The sequence below is a fragment of the Pongo abelii genome, chromosome 9 (genome assembly GCF_028885655.2).
Source record: "Pongo abelii isolate AG06213 chromosome 9, NHGRI_mPonAbe1-v2.0_pri, whole genome shotgun sequence".
Lineage (NCBI taxonomy): Eukaryota > Metazoa > Chordata > Mammalia > Primates > Hominidae > Pongo > Pongo abelii.
In genome coordinates, this window is record NC_071994.2 from 116,561,613 (window position 1) to 116,580,847 (window position 19,235).

The 19,235-nt window shown below is 51.5% G+C and overlaps 1 protein-coding gene across 1 annotated transcript; it reads left to right on the forward strand.

Annotated features, from left to right (window-relative positions):
* Positions 1-980: 980 nt before the first annotated feature.
* Positions 981-13,527, forward strand: ANKK1 (ankyrin repeat and kinase domain containing 1). Its single transcript, XM_003777890.2, is given in 9 exon segments — positions 981-1,165; positions 6,574-6,865; positions 8,022-8,173; positions 8,483-8,532; positions 9,185-9,340; positions 10,352-10,476; positions 11,107-11,143; positions 12,089-12,582; positions 12,584-13,527. Coding segments are annotated over 9 exon segments (2,301 nt in total). The 3' UTR covers positions 13,394-13,527.
* The last annotated feature ends 5,708 nt before the right edge of the window (positions 13,528-19,235 follow it).

Genomic DNA, 19,235 nt, shown 5'->3' on the forward strand with positions numbered 1-19,235 from the left:
TTCCTCCAGGTATACCTGTCTCTGGGCAATGGCCCACTTGGTCAGTGCCCCTGGGTAGACCCGTCTGTTCAAGCACTTGTCATTTTCCCTGCTCTGAGGGTCTCCAAGGTGAGAGGGCAATCCCACGGACCCAGGACCCAGGGGAACCTCCAGGCTCAGCACTGGTCAGGCTCCAGCTAGAGCCTCCTCTTACCCCTGGCAACAAACTGCCCCTAGTAACTGGACCAAGGAGGCCACCTCCCCCGTGGCCACCCCGAGGCTGGGGTCCATCCCTCTGAGGTTGGATAGAGCGCAGCGCCAGGAAGGGAGTCCCCTGCAGACAGGAGCCCATCCTCCCCCGCAACTCTGTCCCTGCTGACCCCTCCTTGGTAACCTACAGCACACCAAGGCTGGCTAACAAACAAACAAACAAACAAGCAAAACCCCAACAAGAACAAAGGAAACATGAAACCAGTCAGACCAACAGATTCAGACCAGAAAATCCCCATTAAAATTGTTTGAGCCCCATACTTGCTGGATAGGGGCAGGGGTCCAGGCCTGAATCCTTCATAAACCCTCTTGAATGCACTGCAGGAATGCATAAACCGATTTCACTTAGCGCTGGGCATAAATAAACTGGATCCAACTTCTCAGGCTGGACTTCTTCCAGCTTCGGGACACCTTCTCCCTGCATCCCTCCCTAGAGAGAACTGGGAAAATCAAAGGCTGAGACAGGGGAAATGCGAGGGCTTCGGAGGGACATACCCCATCCCCAGGCCCAGGTCGCTCCATCCCTGCTGGGGCCTCAGGGCTCATGTCTGGGATTTCCCCATCTTTGCGGGGCAGGAGCGGCTCCTCTTGGGCAGGGAAGGAGGCAGGGCCGGCTCCTCTCCCCGTTCCCCTCTCCCGGACCGGAGGAGCAGGAAGCGGCGGCTCCTTCGGCCACCCAGGCAGCAGCCACAACGGGGAGTGCGCGGCGCGGGGACAGGAAAAGAGGGGCAATGGCTGCCGACCCCACGGAGCTGCGGCTGGGCAGCCTCCCCGTCTTCACCCGCGACGACTTCGACGGCGACTGGCGCCTAGTGGCCAGCGGCGGCTTCAACCAGGTGTTCCAGGCGCGGCACAGGCGCTGGCGGACGGAGTACGCCATCAAGTGCGCCCCCTGCCTCCCGCCCGACGCCGCCAGGTACTGCCAGCCGCGCCCTCCCTTTTCTCGGAGGAGAAACTGAGGCCCGGCAAGCTTTGGGCCCAGGGAGCTTGCGAGGAGAAGTGAGTTTGGGGCTGAGGACTGTCCCCCGCGGTATTTCTGAATTCCACCCAGTAGCCTGAGCCTCCCAGGCACACCCATACCTGTCTCCCTAACCAAAATAGAGTTGGCACACAATATCTTTGTAGACTCAACAGAGGTCAAAGGCAAGCGGGAACTACCTACCAAAGACGCCTTTATCCCATCTGACCTTCCGAACTTGTCCTGCCTCCTTCCATCCTTCTCTCCAGCGCCTTCTTCCCCCGGTGTCCTGTGGCAATAACTGCTCTTGACCACTCTCTGCCATCCTCTACCCACCCCAGCTCTCAGGGCAGGGCTGAGCATCCTGGCAGGCTGTGGCACTTTGCTCAGATCTGCAGGGAATCATGTTCTCTCTTCCCGCGGTGGCGGGAGGGAGGAGGCCCCTCCCAACCAGTGCAGGCTGAGGACGTCGGGGGATGGAGACTGCCCGGCCTGATGGCCTGTCCAGGCCCTTGGAGGGTCAAGTCTGGAGTTCCCTCATCTCTGTTTTTGTTTTTGTCCCTTGCTGTCATCATGCGCACTACAGCCACGCCTTGACATGCCCCTATTTTTCTCTTCCTACCTCTTTCCTACTGTTTCCATTATTCTCTTGTCTTCCCACTGATTTCGGATCCAGTCTCATTCCCACTGGAGTTGCATATACTAGCTGTGTGCTTGCACCTTGCAGCCATGAAGAAGACACTCGGGATGTTAAACCTGAGCATGATAACCATGTCCTCCTCCCAAGGCTCTGGGACATCAATTAGAGAGTCTGGGGCGGGGGCCTCTCTGACTGGCATCTGGCTTGGATGCTATTTGTGGTTCTCTAGGATTACCATGCAAACTCTTAAGACACAGCCTCAGGTGCCACACACTCAGTTCCCAGGCCTTCCCCCACCTTATGAGAAGAGGAAAAATGAGATCGCCTAAGGCCCACTCACCTTCCTCCCTCAACATCTGCCTGTTGGTTTTGGAGGAGGGTCAGATTATGCTAGGATTTGTCTAAATCATTTATAGCCTTTTGAACATAGAACAAAAGGAAACAGATGGCAGTGACATGATTACACTGTGAGACATTGATGCTAACTCCTGCCGCTTTCCCTTCCCAAGTTCTGGGAATTCCCTGGGTGGAAGGGGTAAGATAATTAATGGTAATTAAGGCTTAGTATGTATGGATTACTATACTAGGAGCTTTACGTGCATTACTTTACTAGATCCTCTTTCCAGCTATTCATTCATCCACTTGACAAATGCTTACTGCTCTTCTACTATGTGTCAGGCACTGTTCTACACCCTGGGATTAACGATGAATGCAACAGATATGTCCTTTCTCTCCGGGAGATTGCAGCCTAGGGGGAGGAAGACATTAACCAGATAACCCCACATGTAAATGTAAATGTGCTACTGTGAGAAGCTTAAGAAGGGGAGATTTGTGGTTCTAGGAGAGCTCATTAATAGAAAGTTTGACCGAGATCAGAAAAGTTTTCCTTGAAGAAGTTAAACTACAGCTGAAATGTGAAGAATGAGTATAGGTTAAGTAGGTGAGGAGGAGAGTTTTCCAAGAACAGACAACAGAGTGTGCAAAGAATCTGTGGCAAGAGGGACATGGTAAGTACAAAGATGGGAAAAGGCCATGATGGCTGGAGTTGGGAGAGTAAAGGAGCAGTGGAAAACCACTGAGCATTTGCAACCAGGTAGCAGTGGTGATAATGGGAGGGATTAATCAGAATTGCAGTATGGAGAATGCATTGGGAGGGGTAGAGTGGATTCTTGTCAAGTTAGGAGATTGTTATCTTCATTCTGACAAGAGATGGATAATAGGGGCTAGACTGGAGTGTTGGTAGTGGAGATAGGAAAGGAATGGGTCAAGCCATATTTAGAAGGTAAAAATCCACCTGACTTGGTGCTGGATTAGTCATGGGGAGGATCACGATGAGGAAGAGGGGTATTAAAGCTAACTTGATGTCTGGCTTGCCCAAAGGAATGGAGGATCCACTAGAATGTCCACTCCATGAGAGTGTCTGTTTTGGTCACAGCTCTGTCTCCTGTGCCTGGCACATAGTTGGTGTTCAATAAATATTTATTGAATGGCAGTGTTGACAATTAATGAAGAGACTATGAAAAGAGGCCTAGGCTTGGAGAGGAAGATCATGAGTTCAGCTTTGTACCTGTTGAGTTTCAGATGCCTTTAAACAGCCAAGAAGAGTTGTCAAGTGGACATCAGAGTAAAGGTTGGTGCTAACAATATTAAAACTTGGGAGTCATTTGTTATAAGTGGTCATTAAAACTAGGGCATCAGGCTGGGCCTGGTGGCTCATGCCTGTAATCCCAGCACTTTGAGAGGCCAAGGCTGGTGGATTACCTGAGGTCAGGTAAGACCAGCCTGACCAATATGGTGAAACCGCATCTCTACTAAAAATACATAAATTAGCTGGGCATGGTGGCGGGCACCTAGAGTCCCAGCTACTCAGGAGGTTGAGACAGGAGAATTGCTTGAACCCAGGAGGCAGAGGTTGCAGTGAGCCAAGATCATGCCATTGCACTCCAGCCTGGGCAACAAAAGTGAGACTTGGTCTCAAAAAAAAAACAAAACAAAACAAAGCAAAAAAGAAGGCATGGATGAGATGCATTCATTCCAAGCACTATGTGAAAAAAACAAAGTCCCTGCCCTCATGAAGCTTATAATCTAAAGGAGGAAGACAAAATAAATAGCAAAGGAATAATAAACTTTTTAGCTATAGCACTCATGACCACCTGACAGTTCTTGATTAAAATATCTAAGAAGGGTTGAGAAGTCTGATTTTCCAAGAAAAGGTTTGGTCTAAAAATATTAATGCCAGGGCCCTCTGTGTATGAGGAAGATAAGAGTTGGAATGGGGTTGCTTTTTTATGTAGACTTCTCTGTGAAATCCATACTAATTAGGTACCATTTGAGTAGAGATTTGAAGGAAATGAAGGGGTAATCCATGTGGCTCTGTTAAGGAGGAGTGTTCTAGGCAGAGAGAACAACAGGTGCAAAGGTCCTGAGGTGGGACCACACTGGGCATGGTGGAGGAACAGTGGGAAGCCCGTGTGCCAGGAGCACAGTGAGAGGAGGGTGATTAGGAAAGGAGGTCAGCAAGCTATGCCTGGCGTTGGGGACAAATCTTGTAGGACTTTGTCGGCCATGAAAGAACTTTGGCTTTTACCGTGAATGAGGAGAGCGATTGGAGAAGGGTGGTAACATGTTGTGACTTAGATTTTAAAATATGACTTTGGCTGCTGGGTTGAGAATAGATTGTGGAGAGGAAGCGGGAGAAACAGAGTCCAATTAGGAGGCTTGGGCTGAGATGCACCTTGTGGGAGAGGTGGTGAGAAGTGGTCAGCTTGTTGCTCGACAGTACTTTGAAGGCGGAGCTGGCAGGATTTGCGAAGACTTGCCTGTGGGAAGTGAGAGGAAGAAAGGAGTCGAAGATGACACCAGGGTCCTATTCTGAGGACTAGAAGGACAGAGGCCCCATTCACTGAAATGATGAAAACTAAAGGAAGAGCAGGTTTCAGGGGAAAATCAGGAGGTTAGCTTTAGACGCATTTGGTATTGAATATCCAATTGGAGATGTTGAGATTGACTAGAGAAAGATTATAGAGGGAGAAGAGCAGAGAAGAAGGGCTTGGACTAAGCCCCGTGGTCAAATAACAGGATATGAGCCTGCAAAGAAAACAGAGAGGAAGTGACCAGAAAGGTAGGAGAAAAGCAGGAGAATGTTGACACGTGGCTCAAGTAACGAAGTTTCAAGAAAAAGAGTCAGAGATCTGAACTATACACTGAGAACTGAAAATTGTTGGTTAGATATAGCAATATAGAGGCTGTTGGTGACCTTAGCCACAGGTGTTCAGGGAAGTGCAGGTACCAGAAACTAGACAAAAGTGGGTGCAGCAAGATGATGAAGAGGAGAGACAGCAGTAAATGCTCTCAAGACTTCTGGGTAGGAAGCTATGAAAGAACTGTGCAAGGCAATTACAATTATTCCCAGTTTTTAGTTTAGAAACTGAGGCCCAGAGGATTCACTTGCCCAAGGTCATACAGATAATAAGGGGTGAAACTGGGATTTGAAATCAGGGCAGTGTGATCCCCACATCCCATGCTTTTTTCCATGTCATGGCAGATGTCATTGGTTCCTGTGAACCCAAGAGGATGAGAGAAGACAGATTAAAAATATCACAGAGGTGGAGAAGGGATCTCTGGCACAAGTGAACAAGAATAGGAGAAACCTACACTAGCCAACATGTCCAGATGCCAGGAAGAGCATGTGGTTTCTCCTGAAGGTTGGGGCTCTCCAGCTGGCTTCCCAGGGAGACCCTGGGAGCACATTGCCAGCAGTCTCTGACTACAGCACCATCACAGTTTTGCAAATACTGTGCTCTCAAATATGTCATTTCTCCTTAATCCCTATCCCCACAATCCCAAAATAATCTATAACAATTTTCATATTTACTGTTCTGTGGGCACATACAGTGAAATGAGCAGCAGAGTTTGCAAATGCTTATTTTGTAAGGCCTTCCCTTAAGTTTTGACTTCTGTCCAATTCAACAAAGATGTATTGTGCAGTGCATGGCAATGCACTTTGGGAATTATAGAGATGAATAATTACAGTTCATCCATAAAATGGAATAGTGTGCAGCCACTAAATGTCATGCTTTGGAAGAACAGCAGTGTGGGGAAGTGCTCGTGCTCCACATACTATGTGATCCAAAAGGAAAGAGCAGAAAGAAGGAGTGAAAGGGAGGGAGAAAGGGAAAGAGATACCTTGAAGGTGGATAGTAAAAGGATATACTAAAATATCAACATAGGCTAGCTCTGGAAGGTTGCATCTCTGGTAACTTATTTTTCTTTCATATAGCTCTCTATATTCCCTATGTTTCCTACAAGGTATATGTATTACTTCCATAATTTAAATGGTAATAAATGATGTTTTGAAGCAGAAGCATGAGGCATCATGTTGGTCCTCCGGGGGCTCAAAATCTACTAGGGGAGATAAACATAGAAACAAGCAACCAGAATAAACGGCAAACTGTGATATGTGCTTTTTTGTGGCCACCTTTGTAGAATGGACTGGCTCCTAAACCTGCAAACTCCTTCACTTCCTCCCTTGTTGCCACTGTACTGAAATCTAAGCTGTCTGCTAAGTATTGCTTCATGTCTCTCTTTCCTCTTCCAGTACCTTGCAAGCTCCTGAGGCTTCTGTGGGTCCCCACAGTCTGGCATCATGGCTAGTTTATATGTTCTGCTGGTTGCTGTAGTAATGAATGGGTCATCCCCTTCCATATCTTGCTCCCCCTCTCCATAGCTCTGATGTGAATTACCTCATTGAAGAAGCTGCCAAAATGGAGATCAAGTTTCAGCACATTGTGTCCATCTACAGGGTGTGCAAGCAGCCCCTGGGTATTGTGATGGAGTTTATGGCCAACGGCTCCCTGGAGAAGGTGCTGTCCACCCACAGCCTCTGCTGGAAGCTCAGGCTCCGCATCATCCATGAGACCAGCTTGGCCATGAACTTCTTGCACAGTATTAAGCCACCTCTGCTCCACCTGGACCTCAAGCCGGGCAACATCCTCCTGGACGGCAACATGCATGTCAAAGTAAGGGCTCTGGCCAATCCTCTGCTCCCTTTCACTTGAGGGTTTCCTCCAGGTGAGCAGAATTATCCATCTGCCTGACCGGCCTGTCAAGGGTTTTAAGCAGTTCCCTTCATGGACAAATTCTAAAGGCAGGGATCACACTGCAACAGAGATGGCTAAGCAGTGAAGTTTGGGGCATGAGGCTGGGTATCAGGATGCCTATAATAACCCTCTTTGGACTCAGTTTCCCATTTCTAAATTGGATAGAATAATCTCTATTTCCCCGCACTTTATTTTATTCAGATGGAGACGTGTGTAAATGAGACAATCCCTAAGAAAGGTTGTAATGGACATTCTTTCACTTCCTAAAACTCTTTTCTGCCCCAGGACCTTTGCAGCTTCTGTTTCCCCACTCCCCTCTATTTACCTATTGAAGGTCTACTCACTATTCAGCTTAACCATCACCTCCTCAGGGAGCTCTTCCCTGATCTACTCCAGTAGGTCCCCATTATATACCTTCACTGTACCTCTGATTCTCCATATTACTAACCCCAACATAGGTATATAATCATTAGTGAAACACTTTCATTAATGACTGGACCCCCTATTTGAATAAGTATTTACGAGGATATGGAGTGTGTGTGTTGGCAGGGGGTGTCTCATTTTTCTTATCTGCTGCCCAGTCCTTGGTCCACAGCCTTCCTGGCCCTCAATGCATGGCCAACTTGACAAGTGAATGACTCAATGGATGGGAGCAAAGGGAAGATAAATGTCCACGGTGTGTTTCAGGGCCCCTGGAGGTGAAATGAATAGCTCGCCGAAGCTGGCAACTTCATTCATAGTCTCTGGGTAATGGTAACACCTACCACATCCTAACTACGGGCCAGGCACTGTTTAAGTGCTTTTTGCATGGCACCTCATTTAGTGCTCACAATAGCACTATGAGTTAAATGCTCATATTACTTCTACTTTACAGATGAAGAAACTGAGACTCTGAGAAGATAAGTAATTTGGCCAAGATCATCCAGATACTAAGTGATAGTGCTAGGAGGGAGTGTCATAGAATACCACTACTGTACCCTGGAACAGGCAGATAGCAGGAGGGGTGAGAAGCCATAGCCGTTTTCTGGTCATGAGGCTCTATCACGGCCTTATCCCTGACCCTGCTTTCTCCCAGATTTCAGACTTCGGCCTGTCCAAGTGGATGGAACAGTCCACCCGGATGCAGTACATCGAGAGGTCGGCTCTGCAGGGCACGCTCGGCTACATCCCCCCTCAGATGTTCCTGGAGAGTAACAAGGCCCCAGGGCCTAAATATGAGGTGTACAGGTGAGAAGGAAGCCCGGCGTGATGCCACACACCCAGCAGGCAGCTTGCTGCCACCACCCTGCCTGGCCCCTACGACCCAAAGGGCAGGGCAGTGCAGGCATGAGGTCTGGCCCAAGGCAGAGGACTCTGGCTGGAGAGGCGGAGGGCTGGGGAGGACTCTGGCTGAAGAGGCGGAGGGCTGGGGAGTACTTTGGCTGGTGAGGCTTGCCTGGGACTGTGTGAACCATAGCCCCCGACCCTGCCACCCCGGGCTGGGGTGATCTTGGATGTTCAACTAAGTCATTCAGAAAGCGTTCTCTGCATCCACAGCTTTGCGATTGTCATCTGGGAGCTACTCACTCAGAAGAAACCATACTCAGGTAAGCAAGCGGCTGTGGCTCTGTGTCGGGGGCAGGAGGGCCCCTGGAATGGGCTCCTGGAAGGGGCTGTGGGAGGACTGAGGGTTGAGGTGGGGGCAAGTTGCAGGTTTGTGTGGAACTGTATTCTCTTCAGGGATTCCTCTCCTCACCCTCCTTCCTTCCTGCCTCTATTTCTAGAGCTCATGTCACAGCTAAAGGAAAGGAAAGGTCAGCCCAGCCCCCAGCCCATGCTTTGTGGCTCTAACTTCCTTGCTTCTAAAGTGCCCTTTCTGCCTTCTCATACCCCTGCCCCCTGCCACCTAGATGCCAGGTAAAGATACTGCAGGAAACTTGGGCAACCTTGCAACCTTGAGAGTCAGAGCCTTTACCTAGGCCTGCCCATCAGCCCTGCTGCCTTTGGACAGCACAGACCTGCAATGTGGGGTCATGTCTAGTCTTGACCTGGGAGGTGGCTGGAGCCAGACCAGAGAGACTTGGCTGCTCAACACAGAACCTCAAGTCGGTTGAAAGTCTAGCTGTTTACTCACCAAGCATTTGTGGAGCCCCCACTGTGTGCATGCCTTGTCGGGATCCTCAGAGCCCCTGCCTTCCTCCCTAGCTCCCCTCCAGCCCTACCTCTCAGCACCCACATAGCCTGAGCCTCCCTTTGCAGGGTTCAACATGATGATGATTATTATCCGAGTGGCGACAGGCATGCGGCCCTCCCTACAGCCTATCTCTGACTAACGGCCAAGCAAGGCCCAGCAGATCGTGGACCTGATGAAATGCTGCTGGGACCAGGACCCCAAGAAGAGGCCATGCTTTCTAGGTGCTCATCCAGTGCCCCCTACCCAGGGACTGGGAGCTGGGCGGGGCCGGGAGGGGAGATGACTGGGCACTCCTGGGAGCTATGCAGAGAGATACTTTCGGCACTATGGCCTAGAAGGATTTTTTTTTTTTTTTTTTTTTTTTTTTCAGAGACACGGTCTCTGTGGTCCAGGCTGGAGTGTGGTGGTGTGATCATACTTCACCATAAGCTCGAACTCCTGGGCTCAAGATATCCTCCTGCCTCAGCCTCCTGAGTAGCCAGAGCAACAAGCACACCACCATGCCTGGCTAATTTTTAGATTTTTTTTAAGAGATGGGGGTCTCGCTGTGTTATTCAGGCTTTTCTCAACCTCTTCGCCTCAAGTGATCCTCCTGCCTCATCCTCCCAAAGTGCTGAGATTACAGGTGTGAACCACTGTACCTGGCGTAGAAGGACTTTTTGAGGCAAGATCTGCATCACGGGGCTGGGAAGGCAGCACAGGGAGCCAGGAGTAGCTGAGGATGGTGTCTGGGCTCTGTGTGTGTTAATAATGCATGTCCCTGTGGGAGGTGGAGTAGAAAACCCTCGGTGCCAAAAGGCAGAAGTCACAGCATCTGGGCCTGGCCCTGTCACCAAGCTCTCTGGCCAGCCTTGGGTCCTTTCAGAGCTACTGTTTCCTCATTTGTAAAATGTTTCCAGGCCATGAGATCACAGGCCGAGGATGGCCCATGAGCTCATCCAGTCCTTTGGGGACTGTGAAAATGCACCTGTGTGTAAGTGTGAGCATCTTAGAGATTGCCTAAACTTGTCCCCTCATTCTGTGGGAAAGGACCCTGATAACTCAGAGTCAGTGACTTGCTGAAGATGCCCCACCACGACCCAGGTTTCCTGCCTTCTCGTGCATGTATATGAACATATGTGAGCCCAGCAATGGATTTTGGGAGACAGGAATGTTAGGGTTTCTAAAACAGGGAGGGTACTGTGGGCTAGCCTGTTGCTTCCTTTCCTGTCTTTCTCCCACTCATGGAGCAGACATTACCATCGAGACAGACATACTGCTGTCACTGCTGCAGAGTCCTGTGGCAGTCCCACAGAGCGAGGCCCTGGCCAGGAAGGTGTCTTGCAAGCTGTCGCTGCACCAGCCCTGGGAGATGAGTGTGTGGGCTGGACAGTCCTTACGGTCGTGCTAAGCTGGAGCCTGCTGTGTGGACTGTTGTGATCTCTGGCCAGACACTGAGCACTCATGCACAGCCCAGCTCGGGGCCACCTCCATCCAGAGGGGACACCTTTCCCTAATTTGCATGAAGGTGCTCTAAGGGATAGTGGTGGCTAGAGCACAGGGCCCCTGGGAAGGACATACCTTCTGTCACATGTTTGGGATCAAGCTGACTCCTGTCCTGCAGAGGAAGGCCCGGCTCTCCCAAGCTTTCATGCTGTGGGTGTCAACATAATCCCCCTGCTCTCCTGTCCCTACTGTAACATGGGAAACAGCCATGAGTTAGCATGGGGCGCCCCCGGCTGAACTCACAGATCCACCCTGAAGTTCACATGGCCCAAGGGGAAGGCAAGGCCCTGAGCTGCCTCTTTCTGGAGGGTTTCTCCAGCTCAGTGTTTTCCTCTAGACAGCTGGGGATAGTCATGGCAAAGGATAAAGGTTTCCCAGGATAGGGTGGGATGTGAGTCCTGACAGTGACCGGGAAGGCTGGAGAGAGGGAAGGAGGGGAGGAGGGCACAGGCTAGAACTGCGCCACTGATCTCCACACCCCCTGCTGGTTATGCCTCCCTAGGTTAATGAGGACATCAGCCAGGAACTGATGGACAGTGGTGAGTCTGGGTGCCACGGGTGGGACCAGAGAACTCACAGCAGAGAAAATGGAGTCAAACCACACCCCTTCCCCATCCCCCTGGCCTCCCCCTCATCCCCAGGCCTATCACACATCCAGGATTTAGGTGCCCTTTTCCAGCACCCAGCTGCATGTTCAGAAAGCACATGCCCTCAGGGACCCTGGCTGCCTCTCTTTCAAGTCTGTGTCCTTGCAAGACCGGATTTTCCCTTTCCTGACCTGACAGGTGGAGCATTGGTTCTCAAGGCTGGCTGCAAATTAGAATTGCTGGGGAAATTTAAAAAAAAAAAAAAAAAAAAGCTTTGCCTTGGGCACATCCTAGACTGATTAAACCAGAATCCGTGAGGGTTAGGCCTGGGTAGTGATCATTTTTGTCATTTTAATTCTAATACTCCACTGGGTAGAGCAGAAGGATGTTGATCCTTAAGACCTCAGAGGGGAGTTTAAATCATAGAGCTCCAACCACAAGTTTATTTCCAACTTAGAATTGCTTACTTCCCCTCAAGTCGTCCGCTGAAAGTTTTTAACCTATATAATTTGTCCTTCCAATGGTAGAATGAACTGATAATTGTTTGTCCCCTCTTTGCTGATCCAGATATGGAAGCTCAAAGAGGCAGTGAATTGGCTAAGGTCGGGGGATGCTGAGGGGTGAAATCAGGATTTGCACTCAGGCCTCCTGAGCCCACTGCTCTTTCTGCCTCACCTGTGAGGAAAGGACTGCAGGACTCAGCTCTCCAGGATGACGGAGCCTGAACTTGAACAGTAACAGTTATGGCTGTGTCAAGAGCCATGCTTAGGAAAGGCATTGCCCTTATTGCTCTAGCCTCTGTTCCTGGATGGTACTTCCAGGAGGCAGGGAGATGGCCATGATGACCTCTGGACAGGTCACAGGTCTTTTTTTTCAACCCCATCTTTCTCCCAGCAGACTCAGGAAACTACCTGAAGCGAGCGCTTCAGCTCTCCCACTGTGAGAATTTGGTCCTGAGAGACGAGGAACTGTGCATCTATGAGAACAAGGTCACCTCCCTCCACTTCCTGGTAGCCCAGGGCAGTGTGGAGCAGGTGAGGTTGCTGCTGGCCCACGAGGTAGACATGGACTGCCAGACGGCCTCTGGATACATGCCCCTCCTGATCGCCGCCCAGGACCAGCAACCCAACCTCTGTGCCCTGCTTTTGGCACATGGTGCCAATGCCAACCTAGTGGATGAGGACAGCTGGGCCCCGCTGCACCTGGCAGCCCAGAATGGGGATGACCGCACTGCGCGCCTGCTCCTGGACCACGGGGTCTGTGTGGATGCCCAGGAACATGAAGGGTGGACCCCTCTTCACCTGGCTGCGCAGAATAACTTTGAGAATGTGGCACGGCTTCTGGTCTCCCGTCAGGCTGACCCCAACCTGCATGAGGCTGAGGGCAAGACCCCCCCTCCATGTGGCTGCCTACTTTGGCCATGTTAGCCTGGTCAACCTGCTAACCAGCCAGGGGGCAGAGTTGGATGCTCAGCAGAGCAACCTGAGAACACCACTGCACCTGGCAGTAGAGCGGGGCAAAGTGAGGGCCATCCAACACCTGCTGAAGAGTGGAGCGGCCCCTGATGCCCTTAACCAGAGCAGCTACGGCCCACTGCACACTGCAGCTGCCAGGGGCAAATACCTGATCTGCAAGATGCCGCTCAGGTACGGAGCCAGCCTTGAGCTGCCCACCCACCAGGGCTGGACACCCCTGCATCTAGCAGCCTACAAGGGCCACCTGGAGATCATCCATCTGCTGGCAGAGAGCCACGCAAACATGGGTGCTCTCGGAGCTATGAACTGGGCTGCCCTGCACTTAGCTGCATGCCACAGGGAGGAGGCGGTGCTGTCGGCGCTGCTGCAGTGTGGGGCTGACCCTAATGCTGCAGAGCAGTCAGGCTGGACACCCCTCCACCTGGCGGTCCAGAGGGGCACCTTCCTGAGTGTCATCAAACTTCTGGAACATCACGCAAATGTCCACGCCCGCAACAAGATGGGCTGGACACCCGCCTACCTGGCCACCCTCAAGGGCAACACAGCCATCCTCAAAGTGCTGGTCAAGGCAGGTGCCCAGCTGGACATCCAGGATGGAGTGAGCTGCACACCCCTGCAACTGGCCCTCCGCAGCCGAAAGCAGGGCATCATGTCCTTCCTAGAGGGCAAGGAGACGTCAGTGGCCACTCTGGGTGGTTCTGAGTCAGGAGCCCAGACGGAAATTTAGACAACTTGGCCAGGTGTGGTGGCTCATGTCTGTAATCCCAGCACTTTGGGAGGCTGAGGCAGGCAGATCACCTGAGATCAAGAGTTTGAGGCCAGCCTGGCCAACATGATGAAACCTTGTCTCTCCTAAAAATACAAAATTTAGTTGGATGTGGTGCCATGTGCCTGTAATCCCAGCTACTAGGGAGGCTGAGGCAGGAGAATTCCTTGAACCCAGGAGGCAGAGGTTGCAGTGAGCCGAGATCGCACCACTGCACTCCAGCCTGGGCGACAGAGCGAGACTCCATATTAAAAAAAAGAAAGAAAGAAAGAAATTTAGACTACTTGGGGCCTCTCGCCTGGATGGAGTAGGAATTGGTGAAAGTGCAGCTGGGCTTCTGGCAGGGCATCTTCCCTGTCTGTACATCTTCCCTGTCTGCACTCTTCACTTGTCCCTTCCACCTTGAGAGGAGACAGGAACCTGGGTGATGGAGGCATGGGGAGAGGTATCACTGTGGCTGTAGCTGAGGAAGGGGCTCTGGCTTGGAGAGCTGCCTTCAACACATCCTCCAGTCACTTCCAATAGACCCCAGGCCTCCTCCTCCTCCTTTATGGGGACGCAAGCTCCCCAAATGAATCCCCTCTCCAGTCCAAGACACCTACCACATTTTGCCACTCGCTTCTGAGTTCACAGGGGCCCTTGCATCCTAGCAGACCCCCTCTGAAGATGGAGGGAGGCACAGCGGTGATGGAAGCAGGATCCTCCCATCTCACGTCTTGTGTTCTTGGCTCCTTACCTCAGGCTGGGGCGGACACATGTGCTTTGCTCAAGGGGCAGAAGCTAAAATTTCAAAGGAGGTTTCTGCTCGCTATTTAGAGTCCCAGCCAGCCACTTGTTGCCACACTGACCACACCTGTCCAGTGCCCCTGGTCCTAATGCCTGGGTCTCCCTCATGGCATTTTGGGGATATAGGAAGGGTGCACTCCAACTGTGGATACATCACCCTATGTGAGATGTGAGGTCCCTGGTCCCCAGCACGACCCTTCACCCTTCATCGTGTCAAGTTTTATGGCCAGATTTCAAACTCTGAAGTCAAGAAAGCTGAGGCTCTGAGTCTCCTGTTTAGAGATGGATTGGCCTGTGGAACCAAATTGCATATAGAGGCCAGTAGCGTTAGTATGGTGTGCTTGTGTGTGTATGCGATTTGTCTAATGTAGGGTATATGTGTGCATATGTGTGTGTGAGTTCACATAAAGGCAGGAGGCAGAGGCAGCAGAGGGAGTTGGAGGGGGTGATGATGGTGAGGGGTGGGTTGTCTGGACTCAGTATGGAGGTCGCAGGGCTCACTATTGTGACCACACCCAGGCCACCCATCAGCTGTCCTGTCCTGTCCTGCTGGTTGTGGCTGGAGCTGTTCACACTAACTTTATGTGACCAGGGCCCTAGTTCAGCTTCCAGGAGAGCAGCCAACAATTTGGAGGGAGTAGGGACAGGATGAGTGTCCTAGGGTCCTATGCTGCTCCTTCTGTCTCCCTACACTGCTGGTCAGCAGAGTAGAAGCAGCCCCTCCCACTCAAGGATGTTTTGCAATTGTCAGAGAAAAGGAATCATCTGTCCCAACTATTGGCCAGCTCTCAGCCAAGCTGATTGACAGGCCCGCCTCTGCGTGTCATTCTCCTGGGCTGGGCACTCCAGTCTGGGCATGGGGCCAGCAGCCAGCAACCTGGCATCAGCATGGGGTGAGAGAGGTGGGGCAGAGGAAATGTGTTGCCCACGTGCAATCCTGTTGAATTAACAAGTCCCTTTCAGCAGAGCTAGCAGCTTTGTTTCCTCCATCCTTTGGCCTCTGGACCACAGCTCCAGCCTGTTGGGCCCTGGGCCCTTTATCACCACCTTGCCATAGCTTATGGCCACCATGGAAAGTCAGATGTGAGCCCAGGAAGCTGGAGTGTGTCCTAGAGCCATGGTTGTAAACCAAGCCTGCACATTAAAATCTCCTGGGCGAGGGGCTTTTAAAATATACCAACGCCTGGCCCTACCCTCAACCAATTAAACCAGAACCTCCAGGGTAGGACCCTGGTATGAGCAACATAAACAATTCCCAGGTGATTCTGAAGAGCACCCAGGGCTGAGAAGCACTAGAGCATCCCATGGTTTCTCTCTGTGCCCTTCCTTAGCAGACATCAGTGGCCAGCAGCTTGGGTGTCAGAGGTCTTTTTCTCGCCCATTTGGACTCCTGAGGACTGGGTTCAGGGGACACTCAGCTGACTGTTCCATCCTCCTACTGCCTGCTAGCTGCCCAGCTCAATCTCTTTAGTCTCACTGAGACTAAGCCTTAGGCAAAACTTGTAGTTAAAGATTCCCCTAGGAGCTCTATCTTTCCCAGAACATGCGAGAGCAGGAGGAGGGAAGTGGAGGAGGCACAGGGCTGTTTGCTTCTCTTTGCACTCTGAAGTCTCCCACCAGTGTCTGCCAGGATCCTATCTGCCTTTCCAGATCTAACTCCAAATCTAGGACTCTACAAGAGCCACAGAAGGCTCTGGAGCTACATACTTCCAGCCAGGGGTGCTCAGATTCATCAGTGGGAGTGATCAGAAGGGAACCAAAGGGGGAGAAGAGTAGCTGGCTGATCCTATTGGAAAGAGCTGAGAACTGAGAAAAGGCCTTGAAGAAAAGAGTTAGAAAAAGTAGATGATCTTTTTGCACCTAGTATCCAATGAATGGCAGGGATGCTGTGGAGATGTGGACAGGACTGTCCCTGGGAATCATTTCAGCTCTGGTGATCCTGAGTCTAGGCAGAGATTCTCACACCCCTGCTTCCTCCACTTCCTTCCTCTAAGAGATAACTCTTAGAGGTGACTTCAGGTCAGCCTTGGCCAACATGGCCCCTCATTGCCTACCAGTGTCCTCTTCTGCCCTATCAAGCCACTCCTAGCCAGACACAGACACACAAAAACACACACGGTATCCACCTTGAGTCCCATTTCAACACAGCTGCCTTCTAGAGCTTCCCTAGGGATGTTTAAAATTGGGTTTCAATGAGGCCCTTGAAATTCCCAAGGAGAGGGTCTCCAGTAGAAGTTCAAGCCCTATTTAGGGGAGATTGGGGATCAGGGGGAAAAGAGCTCCCCAATTTCTTACTGGGCATCTCCACTTGGAGGGAGAAGGGAATGCTCAGTTTGGGACACTTTAAGTTGTCTACTCCTGTAGACCCCTTCAACTCAAAGTGTCCCAAACTGAGCATTCTCTTCTCCCTCCACAAGCCTGACTTCACCCTTTATACCCCATTTTAGTTGAAGGTATCCAAACTCTTAACTTAGGAGCCATTCTAGACCAGCACTGGGAGGATGGAAGCCTTCTACATCCACACTGCTCAGTAGGATAGCCGCCAGCCACAGGTGCTGCTGAGCACTTGAAATGTGGCTAGTGTGACCAAGGAATCAAGTTTTTTTTATTTCAATAAATTAAATGTGGGTATCTAGCCACATGGGGACAGTGGACAGCACAGTCTATACCTGTCTTGCCTCATCCAGGCAGTCGCCATGTTGCGTGGGGTCGATCAGGAAAGGTTTTCCTGGAAGATGCATATGTTGAATGAGGACAAGGACAGAGCAGAAGAGGAGCAAAGCCTGGACTGGATAGAAGGGGAGAGGATCGGCTGGGGAATGTGAAAGAGACACAGCTGCTATGGGGAGCAGAGAGTAGCCAGCCGAAGGAGGGACAGTGCTGTTGAGGTGCGGGTGGGGGAGGAGTGTATTCAATGGAGAGACCTCAATGTCCATTCTGATTTGGGAGCTCCCACGCAGGATGAGGGACAGTTGGGAGCTGCTGTCAGTTTCCCAGCAGAAGGAGGATGCAATCAGAACACGCCATGCATCCTAAAGACCTCTTCAGCTGTGTGCAGGATGAGGAAATGGGGGACAGTGGTGGGAGATGGGGACCCTGCCCTATGGGGCTTCAGAGCAAGGCACACCTGGCTTGGCATCCCAGTTCTGCTCTTTGCTAGCTGTGGACTTTACCCAGACTTTCCAGGCTTCGGCATCTGTATTTATAGCAGATTTGTTATCTCAGGGATACAATTAGATCACACCTATCTCCAGCACCCATTGGTACTCACCGTCACTTCTCTCCTCTTCCAGCTTTCTGTTCCTGTCCTTTCTCACCAGTGTTACTCAGGTAACCCCCTCATTACCCTTTACCCATATGACAGCCTCCTTTCCCATCCTAAACTGTGCTTGATCCAATCCAGCCCACCTCAAGGAGGACATTCCTGGGTCCTGGGAGATGGCATCCCCTAGCCTAGCCATCCCCAGAGATGGAGATAGCTCAGATTGTTCCACCTGGATCCCTTCTTGTGCTGGGAGATGGAAGCTGTTGGTGGAACCCTCCAGTTATGAGGCTGGGAATCCTAAAGGAGCAGGGAGGCTTGGCAAGCTGTCTCCACAGCAAGGTGTAGGGCAGAGGCCCAAACTGGCTGCTGCGACTGTCTTGAAGGGAGGCAGGACTGCTGGGATCAGCAGAAAACTCCTCAGGGCTGAAAAGGCCTATGGGAAATGAGGAGACTGGGGAGACCGTGTCCCTCTCCAAAGCCAACCTGAGGGCACTGAGTCCCAGGAAGAGAATGATAATGGGCAGGGCTGAGAAGGGGAGGAAACAGGGCTCCGGGCCTGAGGCAAGAAGGAGAGGAAGGAGGGAGCCCCAGGACTTCCTGAACACACAGATGGCAGCTCTGGGATGATCTTGTGTTCAGGAACATTCCTTTCCTGATGCCCCCTGCACTTACCTATAGAACACACCTCGCCAATACGTGAGTGCCTCCAGTGAGTTAGGGCTCCAGCCCACTCTGAAACCCAGCCAGCCTTGCTGCAGCACCCACCAGCCCCAGGCCCCTCTTCCTGCTAATGCTGTGTCTTCTTCTTCCACCGGTGCCTGCCGGGATCTGATCTGCCCTTCCAGATCCATCTTGCCTGTCCCTGCCCATGAAGACGTCTCTGCTTGCCCCCTGGAGATGCTCACTCCTTCCTCAGGGGCATTCTGTCCCGATGCCCAGTGCAGTGAGGTTGACAGAGCTGCTCTCGGGTCCACCTTCCTTGCTCATTTCATGCCACGTCACCACTCCCTACTTGTTTCTGTGTTCCGTCCAGTCCTCTCTTAGTGCCCTGGTGTCTGGAGCTCAGAGGGTGCTTCCTCCCTGCTCACTGAATTGGATTACAGGCAGCAGGGGTTTTTGCTGTAAGGTAATGTAAGGGACAGAGGGCAGGAACCAGGCTGGGCTGAGGTCAGGGAGGGAAACTGGATGGCTGGGTCTAGTGCACCCGAGCAGGCAAACCTGGGTGCATGTCTTCGCTGAGCCATTTACTAGTTGCAGATCTCAGGTTGCTAAAACTATCTTAGCTTGATGGTATCATCTAGCAGCAATAATGTTTATCTCCGGGTCATTGTAAGAATTAAACCTGATGCCCTGCCAGTCAGAGGGCAAGGCAGTTAATAAGCACTCAACACATTCATTTCTTGCAGTTCCTCCTAAATCAGAGGAATGTTTCTCTTGCAATAAGACATAGACAGCCCATCCCTTGGGAGCCTTTTGCAAGGATGCTCTTAGAAGCCTCTTCCCATTTTCCTTTGCCGATACATTCAGGAAAGGAAAGGGAGACTCTCCTTCAGTGCCTTGGTGTGGGCTGAGACACTGAGGCCCCCTGGGAAACACCTATGGATCAGGTCAGTTATAGGGCAAGGTCTAGCCCCACTAGCCGGTCATGCCTCCTCTACCCAGAGCCTGGGTCAGGTCTGTGCCGTCAGCTCTGGGAGAAAACCAACAAGGGACTTGTCTCCTCCAGGGCAGTGCCCTGCCTCTCTTGCCCCT